The 20,814-nt window shown below is 43.2% G+C and overlaps 1 protein-coding gene across 1 annotated transcript; it reads left to right on the plus strand.

Annotated features, from left to right (window-relative positions):
* The first annotated feature begins 337 nt into the window (after positions 1-337).
* On the plus strand, positions 338-20,478 carry LOC120018011 (programmed cell death protein 10). Its single transcript, XM_038960964.1, has 8 exons — positions 338-467; positions 3,444-3,664; positions 5,886-5,939; positions 9,192-9,309; positions 11,391-11,517; positions 12,743-12,821; positions 13,646-13,728; positions 19,903-20,478. The coding sequence occupies exons 2-8, from the start codon at positions 3,575-3,577 to the stop codon at positions 19,982-19,984; spliced, it is 633 nt and encodes a 210-aa protein (XP_038816892.1). The 5' UTR covers positions 338-467; positions 3,444-3,574; the 3' UTR covers positions 19,985-20,478.
* Positions 20,479-20,814: the final 336 nt, after the last annotated feature.

Raw genomic sequence — 20,814 nt, forward strand, 5'->3', positions numbered from 1 at the left:
GCTCTTGTCCCACCCTCTCCATGCGCTGATTGGTTCTTCACTACACTTCCTGTAAAACTACGCATTCTTTTGATTTCGGTACTTTTTTCTACTATCAATGTAACATTTTTGTATGCCTGGAATGCAGTTGTCTGTGAGAAATGTCGTTTTTGTATTTTTGTTGGCTAAATAAGCCTGTTGATGCTTTAGTTGTTTCGTGTAGGACGCCACATAATTGTCTGAACTAGTTGGGAGTTGTAGTTTTATAGTTACTATGCCTTTATCACTGCCATAATTGGAGACGTAAGAAAAAACTACAACCGTCAACCCATTTGGTGGACAGCTGAAAAAAACCTTGCCCAGACAGTTTGATCATACAGAAAACTTCCGTCTTTGAATGAGAAAAGAAAACACTCGACTAGCTAATGCTAGTCACGGCAAATGAGCCTACTTCGGTCTAAATAAGCAGCATATCACGGTGTAAACAGGTATGTAGCTAAAGGCAACGTTACTATTTCACCAACTAACGTTAGAAAATTGTTTTTGTTTAGCTAGCTAACGTTAGTAACTTAGCGCATTCACACACATAGCTACCTTCCTGGATAATGATTCCTACAGATTGGCTATGGCAACTAACTACTATTTAGAAATTACCCTCATTGTTATTGGAGTATGTCTAGCTAACAGGTGATCATGATAGATAGATGTGTGTCGGTGGATTAGGACAATGAAATTACTAACTACAAGCAACGAAACTGTGGTTATTATATAGCTACACTTAAATTAGCTAGTTAAGATTCTTAGTCTGGTACTGCCAGTGGCAGGTGACACCCAGCTTGCTAAAATAGCTAGCTAGCTAACAATCGACGAAACTTGTTTACGTAGCTAAGCGCTAGTTGGCTAACTAGCCTCGGTTCAGCTTGCTTACGTAACTGGTTGGCTATCGACAATGCTACCGATTCCGTCAACGTCGCAAGGTAGCTGCTAGCTAGCCAGTCTCAGTCTGTCGAGACGGGACAAACTCTTTTCACCGCACTTCTATACAAAGTGATTTTCTTAGCAAGTTAGGAAAGCATTTTCCTAACCTTAACCTGTCGCCTAACTTGCTACGAAAAAGTCACTTCGTTATCATAGTGGCGTGAACTGCGTTAGCCCTGTCAAGACAGAGTCTAGGGGTCTATTTATTGTGCCGATTCTATTAAAAATGGTCTCTTCAACGGAAGCGAACGAAACGAGTTATGTTAACCTTATGTTATGTTATCTGAATTTGTTCCATAGAAACTCTGGTGTTTGGACAAATGATTACACCGCAGTTTTCATCAAACGATGACATCATTATAATAAAATGTCATGAGTAGTTGGAAATGTAATTAGCTAATTTGAGAGACATCTGTTGTTGTGTTGTAACTGCTGTACATTTCTCCATAGCAGCTGGCTTATCTGATCAGTCAGCCGTCCACGCGCCTTACTTTATGTGACAAATGACTCTGTGGACATAAAATTAGGTTTAACAGCCAGTAATAAACCTATAAATTTTTACAATGTGATTAAGGCATTACTGCCTGAAATAACATATTAATGGACTTAGATGTATAGGTTGGTCTTTGTACCATGACAGACAAGACAATTGAGACCGTCATGTTCTGCAGGCCAGTAGCCCATCTAATCAGGTATTGCCCACAGTAAAGTTGGCCAGATAAGTCAACGGAGAGGAGCATAGTGTTAGGTAAGAAAGAATGTGTCCAATCCTTTTCCTTTCCTCAGCCATTGTCCCCCCACTATTCACTGATGGGTGGAATGTGTCTAGTCTCACTATGGTGCCTTAAGGCTGCTATCAAGTCCTTTCAAATCAGTGACCATGAAGAAAATGAGTCAAGAAATGGAACCTTGTTGTGAGATTATTGGGACATTGCCTAAGGCAGGGGTATCGAACTTATTCCATGGAGAGTCTAGTAAAAACCAAATCAAATCACATTTTATTGGTCACATACACATGGTTAGCAGATGTTAATGCGAGTGTAGTGAAATGCTTGTGCTTCTAGTTCCGACAGTGCAGTAATATCTAACAATTCCACAACAAATGCCTAATGCACACAAATCTAAGTAATGGAATAAGAATATATAAATATATGGATGAGCAATGACAGAGCGGCATAGGCAAGATGCAATAGATTATATAAAATACAGTATATACATATGAGATGAGTCAAACATTATTAAAGTGACTAGTGATCCATTTATTAAAGTGGACAATGATTTCAAGTCTATGTAGACAGCAGCCTCTCTGTTAGTGATGGCTGTTTAACAGTCTGATGGCCTTGAGATAGAAGCTGTTTTTCAGTCTCTCCGTCCCAGCTTTGATGCACCTGTACTGACCTCTCCTTCTGGATGATAGCGGGGTGAACAGGCAGTGGCTTGGGTGGTTGTTGTCCTTGATGATCTTTTTGTCCTTCCTGTGTCATCGGGTGCTGTAGGTGTCAATGGTATCTGTGGGTTTTCCTTTCAAATAACTCCTAGGCAACCAGGTGAGGGAGTTCTTTACTAATTACTGACTTTATTTCATCAATCAAGTACAAGGGAGGAGGGAAAATCCGCAGCCACTTGGCCATCCGTGGAATGAGTTTGACACGTGGAGTCTCAGCAGTGCTCTAGGGAAAAGTTGTGCTTGTGTTCTGCTCCAGGATCAGTTTTCCCTGCCTCCATCCTGGTCTGAAAGGAATAAATAGGGGTGAAGCTGACCTGGGAGCAGTGCTCAGAGCAGCCACTAGCTATGGTTTTATTAACACCCTCTGAAGACACTGCCTGCCTGGCCAGAAATAGAACTGTCACCTTTCGTCAGCTGGGGCTCAGTCATGGAATCGCAGTGACAGAGGGAAAGAAACCGTCACTCAGTCGGGCTACTCAGTCAGTCAGTATCTGCAGAACAAGGGCAGCATTGACACTCCCTCCCTGGCCTGAAATTGCATCCAGTTACACACAGTGAAGTGCTGTCTGGTGATGGCCCAGGGTGACGTCATACAGTAGATAATGCTGCTGAAAGTGTCAGTCAGAGTAGGAGGAAAGAGAAACGTATCATGCTTGTTCAGATGCACAGGTGTACACAGGCAGAGCAGGTGTACACAGGCAGAGCAGGTGTATTGTAGAGCTTAGGCTCTGTGTCTGTCTCTGTCTCTCCACACCCACCGCCCTGCACCACATGTTTGACTTTGAACCGGAGCCAGATGGAATGTTTACCTGGTTATATAATGTCATCGCCCTCCGAGGCTAGATCTTGTTTGTTGACGTAGACATTACTAGGACAGAAAAACAAGGCCTAAATTTAGACCTCACCCAGAAGCAATGAAAATAGCCTAAATGAGGTATTATAGTGATGAAGTAGGCTATGTAATGTTGGATTGTCTTTTCTGTCCTTTGCCTCCCATTCTATCCCTCATACCCTTTCTCCTCCCGTCTTCTCTCCTCAGGTCCTGCCCCCACAGCCTTCTCTTCTCTGAGTGTTGTAGTGAGTGATTGAGGTGAGCCCTGCCCCGGTAGCAGCCTTCACTCCTTACACATATACAGACACACATACAGAAACGTTGGCCTCTGGACGAGGATGACAATGGAAGAGATGAAGAATGAAGCAGAGACGACCTCAATGGTTTCCATGACACTCTACACTGTGATGTACCCCGTCTTCCACGAGGTAAGGAGGAAAGGATTTGGTAAAGACAGGATGTAGTGTTTCTTGAATGGGGTGTGTGCGTGCTATGGCCTCTAAGGTTATAACACAAATGTAACTACCCTTAGACACGAGGGAGGGATGGGGGAGAGAGTGTGGTTGCATAGGATAAATAGGGACAGGGTAAATGGATCTCTATAAAATGTGTGTTGTGGACAGAATCACGGAATACAGACATAAAAACAGAATTCAGCCATATTCAAAAATTTTGTTGATGAACTAAATGTATTGAATTTATTTGAAAATTCAGTAATTTGGCCAAGATTGTCATATGACATGAACAAAATGCATCAGGGATTCATACTTTCCTTCATCTTGCTGAAGAGGAAACTGCACAGCAACGCCCCTTTCTGTGTGAGAGCGTTTGTCTACCACTTTGTGTTGCTGTTATCGGTGATGCTAATTTAATGACAACTGTTTTGTTGTGGACTCAGAACTTCCAATTGTGTTGTTTTTCTATTAAAACAGTCTGCTTTTGAGAGTGAGAACCTGAACAAATGGGGGTAAACAGAAATCTAGAAAAACAAAGAGGAGGAAAATGAAATTTGAACAGAATCCGGCGAAAAAATGAATCAGATTTTCAAGGGTCATATAGGTGTCAGTTTGGCAGGAAGATAAAAACCGAGGGAATGGAGACAGGAAGAAGACGGGTAGTCACAGATCACAGAGAGAGCAGCGGGAGTTTGTGTTTAAAGGGGTGAGGGTGGTAGGGAAGAGCGAGGGATGGAGGAGTGTGATAATTACTGTGTGTAGCACCAGTGTCTCTCTGATGATGCAAAGGAGTTCCCTGTGGCCACTTTAATGTGGGGAGGTTGCTGTTTCACTGACTCAGCTAGTCCAGGTATTAGTCACACACACACACGTCTACTATCCTTCCGGGGACCAAACATTTTATTCCCATTCAAAATCCTATTTTCCCTAATCGTAAACCCAAACTCCTAAACCATAAATTACCACTTTTCCTTGTGGGGACTGACAAAATGTCCCCACTTGTTTTACTCTCCTTGTAAGGACTCCTAGTACCCACAAGGAGAGAGAAACCAATAACACACAGGCTTGTTTTGTTCAATGCTGTTTGTTTTTGTTGTTGTCTGCAGTGTTAGCTAATGAGATGGCTTTTCCATGTATGTAGCTACTAACTATGCAGTTTGAAGTGTTTTCGTGTTGTGGTAATTAGTATAGGTGTGTGCTTTCCTAGTTTGTGGGAAGTGTATATTCTATGTTAAATAGAAGTTGGTATCTGTTTGTGAGATGTGTATATTCTATGTTAATTAGAAGTTGGTATCTGTTTGTGAGATGTGTATATTCTATGTTAATTAGAAGTTGGTATCTGTTTGTGATGTGTATATTCTATGTTAATTAGAAGTTGGTATCTGTTTGTGAGATGTGTATATTCTATGTTAATGAGAAGATGTGTATATTCTATGTTAATTAGAAGTTGGTATCTGTTTGTGATGTGTATATTCTATGTTAATTAGAAGTTGGTATCTGTTTGTGAGATGTGTATATGCTATGTTAATTAGAAGTTGGTATCTGTTTGTGAGATGTGTATATGCTATGTTAATTAGAAGTTGGTATCTGTTTGTGAGATGTGTATATTCTATGTTAATTAGAAGTTGGTATCTGTTTGTGAGATGTGTATATTCTATGTTAATGAGAAGATGTGTATATTCTATGTTAATTAGAAGTTGGTATCTGTTTGTGATGTGTATATTCTATGTTAATTAGAAGTTGGTATCTGTTTGTGAGATGTGTATATGCTATGTTAATTAGAAGTTGGTATCTGTTTGTGAGATGTGTATATGCTATGTTAATTAGAAGTTGGTATCTGTTTGTGAGATGTGTATATGCTATGTTAATTAGAAGTTGGTATCTGTTTGTGAGATGTGTATATTCTATGTTAATGAGAAGATGTGTATATTCTATGTTAATTAGAAGTTGGTATCTGTTTGTGAGATGTGTATATGCTATGTTAATTAGAAGTTGGTATCTGTTTGTGAGATGTGTATATTCTATGTTAATGAGAAGATGTGTATATTCTATGTTAATTAGAAGTTGGTATCTGTTTGTGAGATGTGTATATGCTATGTTAATTAGAAGATGGTATCTGTTTGTGAGATGTGTATATGCTATGTTAATTTCTATCCGTAAGAAGTGTTTTGATGCAGTGATAATGTGTTTACAGTTGGAGAGAGTGAACCTGTCGGCAGCACAGACCCTGAGGGCAGCGTTTATAAAGGTAAGGAGATGGAGGGACAGGGCAGCGTTTATAAAGGTAAGGAGATGGAGGGACAGGGCAGCGTTTATAAAGGTAAGGAGGTGGAGGGACAGGGCAGCGTTTATAAAGGTAAGGAGGTGGAGGGACAGGGCAGCGTTTATAAAGGTAAGGAGGTGGAGGGACAGGGCAGCGTTTATAAAGGTAAGGAGGTGGAGGGACAGGGCAGCGTTTATAAAGGTAAGGAGGTGGAGGGACAGGGCAGCGTTTATAAAGGTAAGGAGGTGGAGGGACAGGGCAGCGTTTATAAAGGTAAGGAGGTGGAGGGACAGGGCAGCGTTTATAAAGGTAAGGAGGTGGAGGGACAGGGCAGCGTTTATAAAGGTAAGGAGGTGGAGGGACAGGGCAGCGTTTATAAAGGTAAGGAGGTGGAGGGACAGGGCAGCGTTTATAAAGGTAAGGAGGTGGAGGGACAGGGCAGCGTTTATAAAGGTAAGGAGGTGGAGGGCGACAGGGCAGCGTTTATACATGGAGGAACAGGGCAGCGTTTATACATGGAGGAACAGGGCAGCGTTTATACATGGAGGAACAGGGCAGCGTTTATACATGGAGGGCGACAGGGCAGCGTTTATACATGGAGGGACAGGGCAGCGTTTATACATGGAGGGCGACGGGGCAGCGTTTATACATGGAGGGCGACGGGGCAGCGTTTATACATGGAGGGCGACGGGGCAGCGTTTATACATGGAGGGCGACAGGGCAGCGTTTTATACATGGAGGGCGACAGGGCAGCGTTTTATACATGGAGGGCGTCAGGGCAGCGTTTTATACATGGAGGGCGTCAGGGCAGCGTTTTATACATGGAGGGCGTCAGGGCAGCGTTTTATACATGGAGGGCGTCAGGGCAGCGTTTTATACATGGAGGGCGTCAGGGCAGCGTTTATACATGGAGGGCGTCGGGGCAGCGTTTATACATGGAGGGCGTCGGGGCAGCGTTTATACATGGAGGGCGTCGGGGCAGCGTTTATACATGGAGGGCGTCGGGGCAGCGTTTATACATGGAGGGCGTCGGGGCAGCGTTTATACATGGAGGGCGTCGGGGCAGCGTTTATACATGGAGGGCGTCGGGGCAGCGTTTATACATGGAGGGCGTCGGGGCAGCGTTTATACATGGAGGGCGTCGGGGCAGCGTTTATACATGGAGGGCGTCGGGGCAGCGTTTATACATGGAGGGCGTCGGGGCAGCGTTTATACATGGAGGGCGTCGGGGCAGCGTTTATACATGGAGCGACGGGGCAGCGTTTATACATGGAGCGACGGGGCAGCGTTTATACATGGAGCGACGGGGCAGCGTTTATACATGGAGCGACGGGGCAGCGTTTATACATGGAGCGACGGGGCAGCGTTTATACATGGAGCGACGGGGCAGCGTTTATACATGGAGCGACGGGGCAGCGTTTATACATGGAGGGCGACAGGGCAGCGTTTATACATGGAGGGCGACAGGGCAGCGTTTATACATGGAGGGCGACAGGGCAGCGTTTATACATGGAGGGCGACAGGGCAGCGTTTATACATGGAGGGCGACAGGGCAGCGTTTATACATGGAGGGCGACAGGGCAGCGTTTATACATGGAGCGACAGGGCAGCGTTTATACATGGAGGGACAGGGCAGCGTTTATACATGGAGGGCGACAGGGCAGCGTTTATACATGGAGGGCGACAGGGCAGCGTTTATACATGGAGGGCGACAGGGCAGCGTTTATACATGGAGGGCGACAGGGCAGCGTTTATACATGGAGGAACAGGGCAGCGTTTATACATGGAGGAACAGGGCAGCGTTTATACATGGAGGAACAGGGCAGCGTTTATACATGGAGGGCGACAGGGCAGCGTTTATACATGGAGGGCGACAGGGCAGCGTTTATACATGGAGGGCGACAGGGCAGCGTTTATACATGGAGGGCGACAGGGCAGCGTTTATACATGGAGGGCGACAGGGCAGCGTTTATACATGGAGGGCGACAGGGCAGCGTTTATACATGGAGGAACAGGGCAGCGTTTATACATGGAGGAACAGGGCAGCGTTTATACATGGAGGGAACAGGGCAGCGTTTATACATGGAGGGCGACAGGGCAGCGTTTATACATGGAGGGCGACAGGGCAGCGTTTATACATGGAGGGCGACAGGGCAGCGTTTATACATGGAGGGCGACAGGGCAGCGTTTATACATGGAGGGCGACAGGGCAGCGTTTATACATGGAGGGCGACAGGGCAGCGTTTATACATGGAGGGACAGGGCAGCGTTTATACATGGAGGGCGACGGGGCAGCGTTTATACATGGAGGGCGACGGGGCAGCGTTTATACATGGAGGGCGACGGGGCAGCGTTTATACATGGAGGGCGACGGGGCAGCGTTTATACATGGAGGGCGACGGGGCAGCGTTTATACATGGAGGGCGACAGGGCATTTGAGACGGGATAGAGGAGCTCACTTTGGTCAATTCAATTCAAGATAACCGTCGACACGAAGAAAGACTGCTCTTCTAATAGCCCATTCCCACCATAGCCTGCTGGAGGACTGTCTTGAATTAGCAGCAGGTGCAGGATCCATAGCCGCCTTCCTATCATAGAGGAAGCCTGAGCTGGAATGTGAAGCTAACTGAAACTGTCTAGCTTTAGAAAACCCAGAGTAGATCTAACTAGCTTCGTTAAACACCCCTATGAGGGTTCCACTGATTCACATCTGATTGACTTTGATTGACAGTGTCTAACTCTGATCATGGGTCTGTGTTCTATTATCATAGACTGATGTGTGTGTTTTTGTGGTTGATTAGTAATGCCTGGTGTGTGTCTGCATATGTTCTGTGGCTTATTGTCCAGTGTTTCCCCTATTCATTTAGCTCTGCTCCTAAATCATTGCCGCCACTCCAAAAATATATTTAAAAAACAAACACATAAAGTATGTCGAAAAGATAATGAAGCTATATATTTTTTTTTAAAGATAATCTTTCGGAAATAACAATTGCCAAAATAAAAATGAGAGTCAGGGTGAATCTACAATTCTCCTAATGTCATGGCATGGGGCCCCCCATTGATTTTGTTTACGTTTGCAAAATGTGCAGAATTATAGGAAATTTGCTTTAAAACAGTTATTTTTCTTTCTTTTTTTTATCCCCATGACAAAATGCTAGGGGAAACATTGTTGTCATAGACTGTGTGTTCTGTGGTTGATTAGCAGAGCCTGATGTGTGTTCTGTGGTTGATTGTCAGGCTGAGAAGGAGAACCCAGGGCTGACCCAGGACATCATCATGAAGATCCTGGAGAAGAAGAAAGTGGAGGTCAACTTCACTGAGTCACTACTGCGAATGGCTGCAGACGATGTGGAAGGTGTGTGTCTGTCTGTTTCTGATTGTGTGTCTCTCTCTGTTCTGCAGTGAATAACCTAGTCCTAGATGATGTTAGGTATTGTGCATCTGTGTACAGTACCGTCTCTCTCCTCAGGATGGTGCTGTTTCTCCACTAATAAAACCTCTCCTTCCTGTGAGACATTTCTTCCCTCCAGGCTTGAATTTTCTCTCCTGCATGGCCTGATTGATGGTAGTAATGAATTTATGTGCACAGAATGAGAAGCTCAGCTATAGTTACACACAGTTACACACGGACACAGTCACACCGTCTTTGCTTCTGTTTGAATACTAAATAAACAGTGCCTTCAGAAAGTATTCATACCCCTTGACTTATTCCACATTTTGTTTTTTCAGCCTGAACTCAAAATTGATGAAATAGATTTGTTTTCTCACCCATCTACACACAATACCCCATAATGACAAAGTAAAAGCTTTGAATTAAAAAAAAAAAAACATTTTGCAAATGTATTAAAAATGAAATACAGAAATATCTCATTCACATAAGTATTACCACCCCTGAGTCAATTCATGTTCGAATAATCTTTGGCAGCAATTACAGCTGTGAGTCTTTCTGGGTAAGTCTAAGAGCTTTGCACAACTGAATTGTACAATATTTGCACTTTTTTTATTTTTTTTATTCTTCAAGCTCTTGTCAAGTTGGTTGTTGATCATTGCTGGACAGCCATTTTCAAGTCTTGCCATAGATTTTCAAGCCGATTTTATGTCAAAACTGTAACTCGGCCACTCCGGAACTTTCAATGTCGTCTTGGTAAATAACTCCAGTGTAGATTTGGCCTTGTGTTATTGTCCTGCTGAAATAAGAGTTTTCTCTCTGTCTGTTGGAAAGCAGACTGAACCAATGTTTCCTCTAGGAGTTTGCCTGTGTTTAGCTCTATTCTGTTTCTTTTTATCACAAAAAAACTCCCTAGTCCTTGCCGATGACAAGCATACCCATAACATGATGCAGCCACCATCATGAAAATATGTAAAGTGGTTCTCGTTGATGTTGTGCTGGATTTTCCCTGAACATAACACTTTGTATTCAGGACGTAAAGTGAATTTCTTTGCCCCATTTTTTTGCAGTATTACTTTAGTGCCTTATTGTGAACAGGATGCATGTTTTGTAATATTTTTTTTCTGTACAGTCCTCCTTATTTTCCCTCTTTCAATTAGGTTAGTATTGTGGAGTAACTACAATGTTGATCACAGCCATTAAACTTTTAACTGTTTTAAAGCCACCATTGGCCTTATGGTGAAATCCCTGAGCGGTTTCCTTCCTCTCTGGCAACTGAGTTAGGAAGGACACCTGTGTCTTTTGTAGTGACAGGGTGTATTGATACACCATCCAAAGTGTAATTAGTAACTTCACCATGATGAAATGGATATTCAATGTATTTTTTATCTACCAATAGGTGCCCTTTGCGAGGCATTGGATAACCTCCCTGGTCTTTGTGATTAAATCTGTGTTTGAAATACACTGCTCAACTGATGGGACCTTACAGATAATTGTTTGTGTGGGGTACAGAGATGAGGTAGTCATTCAAAAGTATGTTAAACAATATTATTGCACGCAGAGTGAGTCCATGCAAGTTAATATGTAACTTGTTAAGCAAATATTTACTCCTGAACTTATTTAGGCTTGCCATAACAAAGGGGTGACTCAAGATATCAGTTTTTAATTAGTAAACATTTTGAAAATCATAATTTCACTTTGACATTATGGGTTATTGTGTGTATACCAGTGACAACATCTTAAATTCAGGCTGTAACACAATGTGTAAAAAGTCAAGGGGTGTGACTACTTTCTGAAGGCTCTGTACCTCCTGCTGTCAGCAAGGTTACACTGCATTGGCACCTTTTTCTAACTTTCCTCACACACTGAAAGTAGTGTGTGTGTGTGTGTGCATGCGCGTTCAGGCGCACACACAGACTGCTCTCTGGGTGGGGCTGTTCTGTCAGGGCCTGGAATGCTCTCTACATTCCACCGCTTCTTTTTGTTGACATGACTGTCTCCATGGTGACTAAGGCTGTGGCTCTCTTCCTGTGTGTGTGTGTGTATAGAGTTCATGATTGACAGGCCAGAGCAGGAGTTCCAGGACTTGAATGACAAGGCTCGGGCACTCAAACACATCCTCAGCAAGATCCCAGACGAGATCAACGACAGAGTACGCTTCTTACAGACCATCAAGTCAGTACACACTCGCTCGCAGACCTCCCAGCACACCCTCAGTGATGTGATTAACACTTCACAAGCACACAGCTCTCCAAAAACACACTCATTCTCTTGTTCCCGTTTTCTTTCCAATGTAATACTAAGTCTCAAGTAGTACACACACAATTCTTCTCCCCTAGACTTATTCTTTCAGGGCTTGTTTCTGTCTTGGCTCAATTTGCCAGTTCTCAAATTGAATTTGTGTTTGTTGAGTCACTCTAAGTAACTTTTGTCAGTGGAATATTTAGAAAAAATAGATTTGGAACATAGTAGAATTCTGCTGTATTTAAAAGTGCAGGGAGGAGGGGGGAAAGTGAGAGGGAAGAGGAGAAGAATGAGAGTGTCTGAGAGTAAGGGGGTAAGGATGGAGGGAAGGTGAAGGAGTAAGAGAGGTGACATGGTTCAAGATGTCTGACTGCTGTTGGACTAAAGAGAGGTGAGATGGTTCAAGATGTCTGACTGCTGTTGGCCTAAAGAGAGGTGAGATGGTTCAAGATGTCTGACTGCTGTTGGCCTAAAGAGAGGTGAGATGGTTCAAGATGTCTGACTGCTGTTGGCCTAAAGAGAGGTGAGATGGTTCAAGATGTCTGACTGCTGTTGGCCTAAAGAGAGGTGAGATGGTTCAAGATGTCTGTCTGCTGTTGTAGTCATTGTCTAAAATGAACACCTGCCAAATGCGGGTAGATTTCATTTCACCAGCCACGGTGGACTAAAGAACTAAGAATCCTATGTAGCCTATTCCACCTGGTGCTGAAACTCTGCCTGGCTGGGGGCTGTCTGCACGTGAAGAACTGAGTGAAAGATTCAGCCATAGAAGTTGGTCTAATATACTTGAAACTGAAGTGAAATTTTGTCCTTGTGTTTCTTGACTATTTCCATAGTTTTGTTCACAAGCTAGGTTGTTTTTCTATGTTTGAGTTTCAACTGCTAGGGAAGAGAAGACAAAGCTTCTACTAGTCAGACTCAGTCTCACAGGGACCAACATGACTCGAGTTGCACTACCACGGTAACCTCCGGCCCTTAAAGGGGCAGGTGAATATGTTTGTCTCGTGAGATCTTGGTTAAAAGACTCGAGTCACAAAAAATGTAATGACATAATATACTACATTACTTCTTACTAGTAATACATGTATTGTATTTTAAAATCTACCTGACACATTGGCTGGTGAACCAAAAAGTAATTTTTATGCTCTGTCCACAGAGATATCGCCAGCGCCATCAAGGAACTCCTGGACACAGTCAACACTGTCTTCCGGAAATACCAGTACCAGAACCGACGGGTGAGAACCCTACACACACTACACACACACACACACACACACACACACACACACTACACACACACACACCACACACCACACACCACACACACACTACACACACACTACACACACACTACACACACATACTACACACACTACACACACATACTACACACACATACTACACACACACACACACACTACACACTACACACTACACACACACACACACACACACACACACACATACTACACACTACACACACATACTACACACACACTACACACACACACACTACACACACATACTACACACTACACACACACACTACACACTACACACACACACTACACACTACACACACACACACACTACACACACACACCACACACTACACACACACTACACACATACTACACACTACACACACACACTACATTTACATTTACATTTAAGTCATTTAGCAGACGCTCTTATCCAGAGCGACTTACAAATTGGTGCATTCACCTTATGATATCCAGTGGAACAACCACTTTACAATAGTGCATCTAAATCTTTTAAGGGGGGGGGGGGGGGGGGGGGTTAGAAGGATTACTTTATCCTATCACTACACACACACACTACACACATACTACACACACACACATACTACACACACACTACACACACACTACACACATACTACACACACACATACTACACACACACACTACACACACACACACAGGCCGATTAAGATATTTTCTCGTTTCCTTCTCCCTCGGCTGTCAGTTTGAGACGTTCTTGTGTTTTTTCCTCTCCATTATCTTCTGAAAGAGTAAAAAGCCTCTGTTTTTCCCAGGCACTGGAACACCAAAAGAAAGAGTTTGTGAAATACTCCAAGAGCTTCAGCGACACACTTAAAACCTACTTCAAAGATGGAAAGTAAGAACCTCCTCCTTTATGTTTCTACCCTGCTGTTCTCTTCCATGGCCCGTACAATATATCACCCATACGGGTTTACATCTGGCCCGTACAATATATCACCCATACAGGTTTACATCTGGCCCGTACAATATATAACCCATACAGGTTTACATCTGGCCCGTACAATATATCACCCATACAGGTTTACATCTGGCCCGTACAATATATCACCCATACGGGTTTACATCTGGCCCGTACAATATATCACCCATACGGGTTTACATCTGGCCCGTACAATATATCACCCATACGGGTTTACATCTGGCCCGTAAAATATATCACCCATACGGGTTTACATCTGGCCCGTACAATATATCACCCATACTGGTTTACATCTGGCCCGTACAATATATCACCCATACTGGTTTACATCTGGCCCGTACAATATATCACCCATACTGGTTTACATCTGGCCCGTACAATATATCACCCATACTGGTTTACATCTGGCCCGTACAATATATCACCCATACGGGTTTACATCTGGCCCGTACAATATCTCACCCATACGGGTTTACATCTGGCCCGTACAATATCTCACCCATACGGGTTTACATCTGGCCCGTACAATATCTCACCCATACGGGTTTACATCTGGCCCGTACAATATATCACCCATACGGGTTTACATCTGGCCCGTACAATATATCACCCATACGGGTTTACATCTGGCCCGTACAATATATCACCCATACGGGTTTACATCTGGCCCGTACAATATATCACCCATACGGGTTTACATCTGGCCCGTACAATATATCACCCATACGGGTTTACATCTGGCCCGTACAATATATCACCCATACGGGTTTACATCTGGCCCGTACAATATATCACCCATACGGGTTTACATCTGGCCCGTACAATATATCACCCATACGGGTTTACATCTGGCCCGTACAATATATCACCCATGCGGGTTTACATCTGGCCCGTACAATATATCACCCATGCGGGTTTACATCTGGCCCGTACAATATATCACCCATGCGGGTTTACATCTGGCCCGTACAATATATCACCCATGCGGGTTTACATCTGGCCCGTACAATATATCACCCATGCGGGTTTACATCTGGCCCGTACAATATATCACCCATGCGGGTTTACATCTGGCCCGTACAATATATCACCCATGCGGGTTTACATCTGGCCCGTACAATATATCACCCATGCGGGTTTACATCTGGCCCGTACAATATATCACCCATGCGGGTTTACATCTGGCCCGTACAATATATCACCCATGCGGGTTTACATCTGGCCCGTACAATATATCACCCATGCGGGTTTACATCTGGCCCGTACAATATATCACCCATGCGGGTTTACATCTGGCCCGTACAATATATCACCCATGCGGGTTTACATCTGGCCCGTACAATATATCACCCATGCGGGTTTACATCTGGCCCGTACAATATATCACCCATGCGGGTTTACATCTGGCCCGTACAATATATCACCCATGCGGGTTTACATCTGGCCCGTACAATATATCACCCATGCGGGTTTACATCTGGCCCGTACAATATATCACCCATGCGGGTTTACATCTGGCCCGTACAATATCCTGTCTAGGACTGGGGTGCCGCTAGCGGCACTCCTCCCACATTCCACTGAAAAGGCAGAGCGCGAAATTCAAAAAAAATATTTTTTTTAAATATTTAACTTTCACACATTAACAAGTCCAATACAGCTAATGAAAGATACAGATCGTGTGAATCCAGCCAACATGTCCGATTTTTAAAATGTTTTACAGGGAAGACACAATATGTAAATCTATTAGCTAAACACATTAGCATAAGACACCATCTTTTCTTTGTCCACCAACACCAGTAGCTATCACCAATTCGGCTAAACTAAGATATTGATAGCCACTAACCAAGAAAAAACCTCATCAGATGACAGTCTGATAACATATTTATGGTATAGGATAGGTTTTGTTAGAAAAATGTGCATATTTCAGGTAGATATCATAGTTTACAATTGCACCCACCGTCACAAATGGACTAGAATAAATACATAGAGCAACGTGTTTACCTAATTACTAATCATCAAACATTTCGTAAAAATACACAGCATACACTAATCGAAAGACACAGATCCTGTGAATACAGACAATATTTCAGATTTTCTAAGTGTCTTACAGCGAAAACACAATAAATCGTTATATTAGCATAGCACATGTGCAAACATTACCCCAGCATTGATTCTAGCCAAAGAGAGCGATAACGTAAACATCGCCAAAATATATTAATTTTTTCACTAACCTTCTCAGAATTCTTCAGATGACACTCCTGTAACATCACATTACAACATACATATACAGTTTGTTCGAAAATGTGCATATTTAGCCACCAAAATCATGGTTAGACAATGAGAAAAGTAGCCCAGCTGGTCAGAAAATGTCGTGCGCCATATTAGACAGTGATCTAGTCGTATACATAAATACTCATAAACGTGACTAAAAAATATAGGGTGGACAGCGATTGATAGACAATTTAATTCTTAATACAATCGCTGATTTACATTTTTTAAATTATCCTTACTTTTCAATACAGTTTGCGCCAAGCGAAGCTACGTCTAACAAGATGGCGTCATAAGCCATTAACATTTTTCGACAGAAACACGATTTATCATAATAAATTGTTCCTACTTTGAGCTGTTCTTCCATCAGAATCTTGGGCAAAGAATCCTTTCTTGGGTCTAATCGTCTTTTGGTCGAAAGCTGTCCTCTTGCCATGTGGAAATGCCCACTGCGTTCAGCATGAACTGGAAACGTGCCCGGCGCTTCAAAGTGTCTCAGAAATAAATGTCCCAAAATCGCACTAAACGGATATAAATTGCTATAAAACGGTTTAAATTAACTACCTTATGATGTTTTTAACTCCTATAACGAGTAAAAATATGACCGGAGAAATATTACTGGCTACACTAATGCTTGGAAAAAGAGCAGGTCGGTGTCCACCGCGCGTCCGGCGCATCTGGAAAAGAGTTCCTACCTACACGTTTTTTTCTTTTATACTGGCTGTGATTGCGCAATCGACACCATTCAAAGCGTCATCACGTAAAGGCATCCAGGGGAAGACGTAAGCAGTGTCCGTATACTCATAGCAATAACAGTGGCCTTTAAACTGACTCCAGATCAGGGGCCAAAATGTGTGAAATCTGACTCCATGTCAGGGAAATTGCTGTAGAATGAGTTCTGTTCCACTCAGAGATAAAATTTCAACGGCTATAGAAACTAGAGACTGTTTTCTATCCAATAATAATAATAATATGCATATTGTACGAGCAAGAATTGAGTAGGAAGCCGTTTAAAAATTACACGATTTCCAGAAAAAGTGACAACAGCACCCCCTATCCCAATGAAGTTAAATCACCCATGCGGGTTTACATCTGGCCCGTACAATATATCACCCATGCGGGTTTACATCTGGCCCGTACAATATATCACCCATGCGGGTTTACATCTGGCCCGTACAATATATCACCCATGCGGGTTTACATCTGGCCCGTACAATATATCACCCATGCGGGTTTACATCTGCATCATTTAGATCAGTGTTTTCCCAACTCCAGTCCTTCGCTGCCCCCGACAGCCCAACTCCAGTCCTCCGCTGCCCCCGGCAGAACACATATTCATTGTAGTGCTGGACAAACTCACCTGATTCAACTCATCGGGGTCTTAATGATTAGTTGCCAAGTTAAATCAGGTGTTCTTGTCCGGGGCTGCAACAAAAATGTGTACTGTGGGTCAGGCCTACGAGTGTGCAAAATGGAGCTTAGCCCCCTCAGTTGAAACTTGTGCCCCCTCAGTTGAAACTTGTGCCCCCTCAGTTGAAACTTGTGCCCCCTCAGTTGAAACTTGTACCCCCTCAGTTGAAACTTGTGCACCCTCAGTTTTAGTTTTATGTCCCTATATATATATATATATATATATATATATATATATATATATAATATTTTTTTTAAAGCAAAGAAGTTGAAATGATTGAGTGCCAGGTTGGTGTGTGATCTGTATCTGCTGTGCTGTGTCAGCACCATGGACAGAGCACGTTGAGGAGTGTGTGTGTAGGGAGGGCCATGGAAAGCCACCCGGCGGTTAGGTTTGACTCCTTTGTATTTCCATAAAAATCGGGGGGGAAACGCTGCCCGTCTGTGATAGGCTACTTGAATAACGAGATACGCCTCCGCCTGTAATATTTACCGCAGATGCATCATTTTGGTTCCCACTTCGGAAGTTCTGCATTGTGTCCAATGCTAACGCAGACAAGGCCTTCACCCAAGCAGTATTCCCGCTGGTAGCATGTTATTGATAGAACCAAAGGGTTCTCTAGGCACCATCAAGCAATATTGATATGAACCAAAGGTTTCTCTAGGCATCATCAAACAATATTGATTGAACCAAAGGGTTCTCTAGGCATCATCAAGCAATATTGATATGAACCAAAGGGTTCTCTAGGCATCATCAAGCAATATTGATAGAACCAAAGGGTTCTCTAGGCATCATCAAGCAATATTGATATGAACCAAAGGGTTCTCTAGGCATCATCAAGCAAGGATCATTTTGAAATGCACTGTGGAAAGAAAGAACAAGTTGTATTCGTGGTGCATTCACATAGGCTGTTTGTCAAATCATATCAACATTTTATTGTTCACATACACATGGTTAGCAGATGTTAGTGTGAGTGTAGCGAAATGCTTGTGCTTCTAGTTCCGACCATGCAGTAATATCTAACAAGTAACCTTACAATTTCACAACAACTACCTAATACACACAAATGTAAAGAGATGAATGAGAATATGTATATATAAATATATGGATGAGCGATGGCCGTGCGGCATAGGCAAGATGCAGTAGATGGTATAAAATAGGGTATATACATATGAGATGAGTAATGTAGGATATGTAGACATTATTCAAGTGGCGTTATTTAAAGTGAATAGTAAAACCTTTATTAAATCAATGTATTAAATGTATTAAAGTGGCCAGAGATTTGAGTCTATGTAGACAGCAGCCTCTCTGTTAGTGGTGGCTGTTTAACAGTCTGATGGCCTTGAGATAGAAGCTGTCTTTCAGTCTCTCCGTCCCAGCTTTGATGCACCTGTACTGACCTCTCCTTCTGGATGATAGCGGGGTGAACAGGCAGTGGCTCGGGTGGTTGTTGTCCTTGATGATCTTTTTGGCCTTCCTGTGACATCGGGTGGTGTAGGTGTCCTGGAGGGCAGGTAGTTTGCCCCCGGTGATGCGTTGTGCAGACCTCACTACCCTCTGGAGAGCCTTACGGTTGTGGGCGGAGCAGTTGCCGTACCAGGCGGTGATACAGCCCGACAGGATGCTCTCGATTGTGCATCTGTAAAAAGTTTGTGTGTTTTAGGTGAAAAGCCAAATTTCTTCAGCCTCATGAGGTTGAAGAGGCGCTGCTGCGTCTTCTTCACCACGCTGAAGTGTGGATGGACAATTTCAGTTTGTCCGTGATGTGTACACCGAGGAACTATCCACCTTCTCCACTACTGTCCTGTGGATGGGGGGGAATACCCTATCTATCTTGTTGTAGCCTATATTCATTACCAAAACGGCCTTGCTTTACTGTGTAGGGCGCTGTCCATGGTGCTGATACAGCGGAGATGGGTTACAGATTTCACGCCAACCTGTCACTTCAAAAGCACTCAATGGTCTGAGTCTCTGCATTTTAACTTTGTTTGTGGTATAGCGTGATATAAGCAGAGTTCAATACTTTTCTGTTTATTGTGGTATAGCGTGATATAAGCAGAGTTCAATACTTTTCTGTTTATTGTGGTATAGCGTGATATAAGCAGAGTTCAATACTTTTCTGTTTATTGTGGTATAGCGTGATATAAGCAGAGTTCGGTATAATTCTGCGTTTTTTGCCTGGTGTACTGCTTAGTTGACCATGTGACTGTGTGGCAGAAACGATACTTGGCATTTTCAGGGTTGTTTAATCATTCCCATTCACTGTGAAATCACATTTAGGCTTGATTCTCTGGAGCCTGACATTTCCACAGATCAAAGCACTGTATCAATCCCAGCGTTGCCATGGTTTCCTGTGACTGACACCACCTTCCCTGTGTGTCCCTCTCTCTCTCTGTCCCGCTTGTTTCCAGGGCGATAAACGTGTTTGTCAGCGCGAACAGGCTCATCCACCAAACCAACCTAATACTCCAGACCTTCAAGACCGTGACATAGACGGGGTTAACCACACTAACCCAGGCTTTTAACAGAGGACAGGAAACCCTTTATATGTACAATGTTACGATTCTGCTTTTGGGACTGTATCATTTCTAAGTCTTGCTTCATGGGGGGGGTCATTTAGAGTTACAGGTGGTCAGACTATAATTGCCAGATATTTTTTATTTTATTGTATTTTTCCCCCCCACCAAGATCATGCTACCGCCACAGAGTGTCTGATGTCAATTCTCCCTCTCTTCACCCCCCCCCCCCCCCCCCCTCTCTCTTTCTTGCACTTTCTCTCGCTCTCTCACTCTGTCCGTGTGAAAGCCAAAACACCGGGCCTTAATGTGGCCATTGAGGCATTCCTAAAGCAGAGTGTACATACAGGGACTTTTGTTTTTCCTCACATTCTAACTTGAACAATGAGACATGATGGTGAATATTTAACAGATATTTGGTCGCAAAATGTTCAAATAAAAAAGTTGAAACATTTTGGAAAGATTTTAAAATGGTCTTTTGCTTTTGTCATTTTACATGTAATATAGGTCTGTCTTTTTGCTCTGTGTAACAGTGGATTTGCCATGGAGTTAAGGAGCTATTCTTGGTCGGTACCTGTTTCTAGCAGTCGGTTAATCCCATTCTGAAAGCGTTTTTTTCTTGTTTTATTATTCAAGTCTTGGAGACCTAATTTTGGATCCTGTTGCCATCGACGGCAGCTGTTATCAGCTAAATCAGATTATTCCAGGCCATTAGCCATTAAGTGATATGGAAGAATCAGCCATGACACTGGAGAGCGTGTGTGTGTTTAAAATGATATCCAAGAGAGTGTATGTCAGTGTTTTATT

This window comes from Salvelinus namaycush, chromosome 23 (genome assembly GCF_016432855.1).
Source record: "Salvelinus namaycush isolate Seneca chromosome 23, SaNama_1.0, whole genome shotgun sequence".
Lineage (NCBI taxonomy): Eukaryota > Metazoa > Chordata > Actinopteri > Salmoniformes > Salmonidae > Salvelinus > Salvelinus namaycush.

What these genes read in the sequence shown, in the direction of transcription:
- LOC120018011 (XM_038960964.1), top strand. Translation starts at nt 3,575, where the DNA reads ATGACAATGGAAGAGATGAAGAATGAAGCAGAGACGACCTCAATGGTT. An exon ending in TGTACCCCGTCTTCCACGAG is followed by an intron (nt 3,665 to 5,885) that starts GTAAGGAGGAAA and finishes ATGTGTTTACAG; the next exon opens with TTGGAGAGAGTGAACCTGTC. An exon ending in CGCTTCTTACAGACCATCAA is followed by an intron (nt 11,518 to 12,742) that starts GTCAGTACACAC and finishes CTCTGTCCACAG; the next exon opens with AGATATCGCCAGCGCCATCA.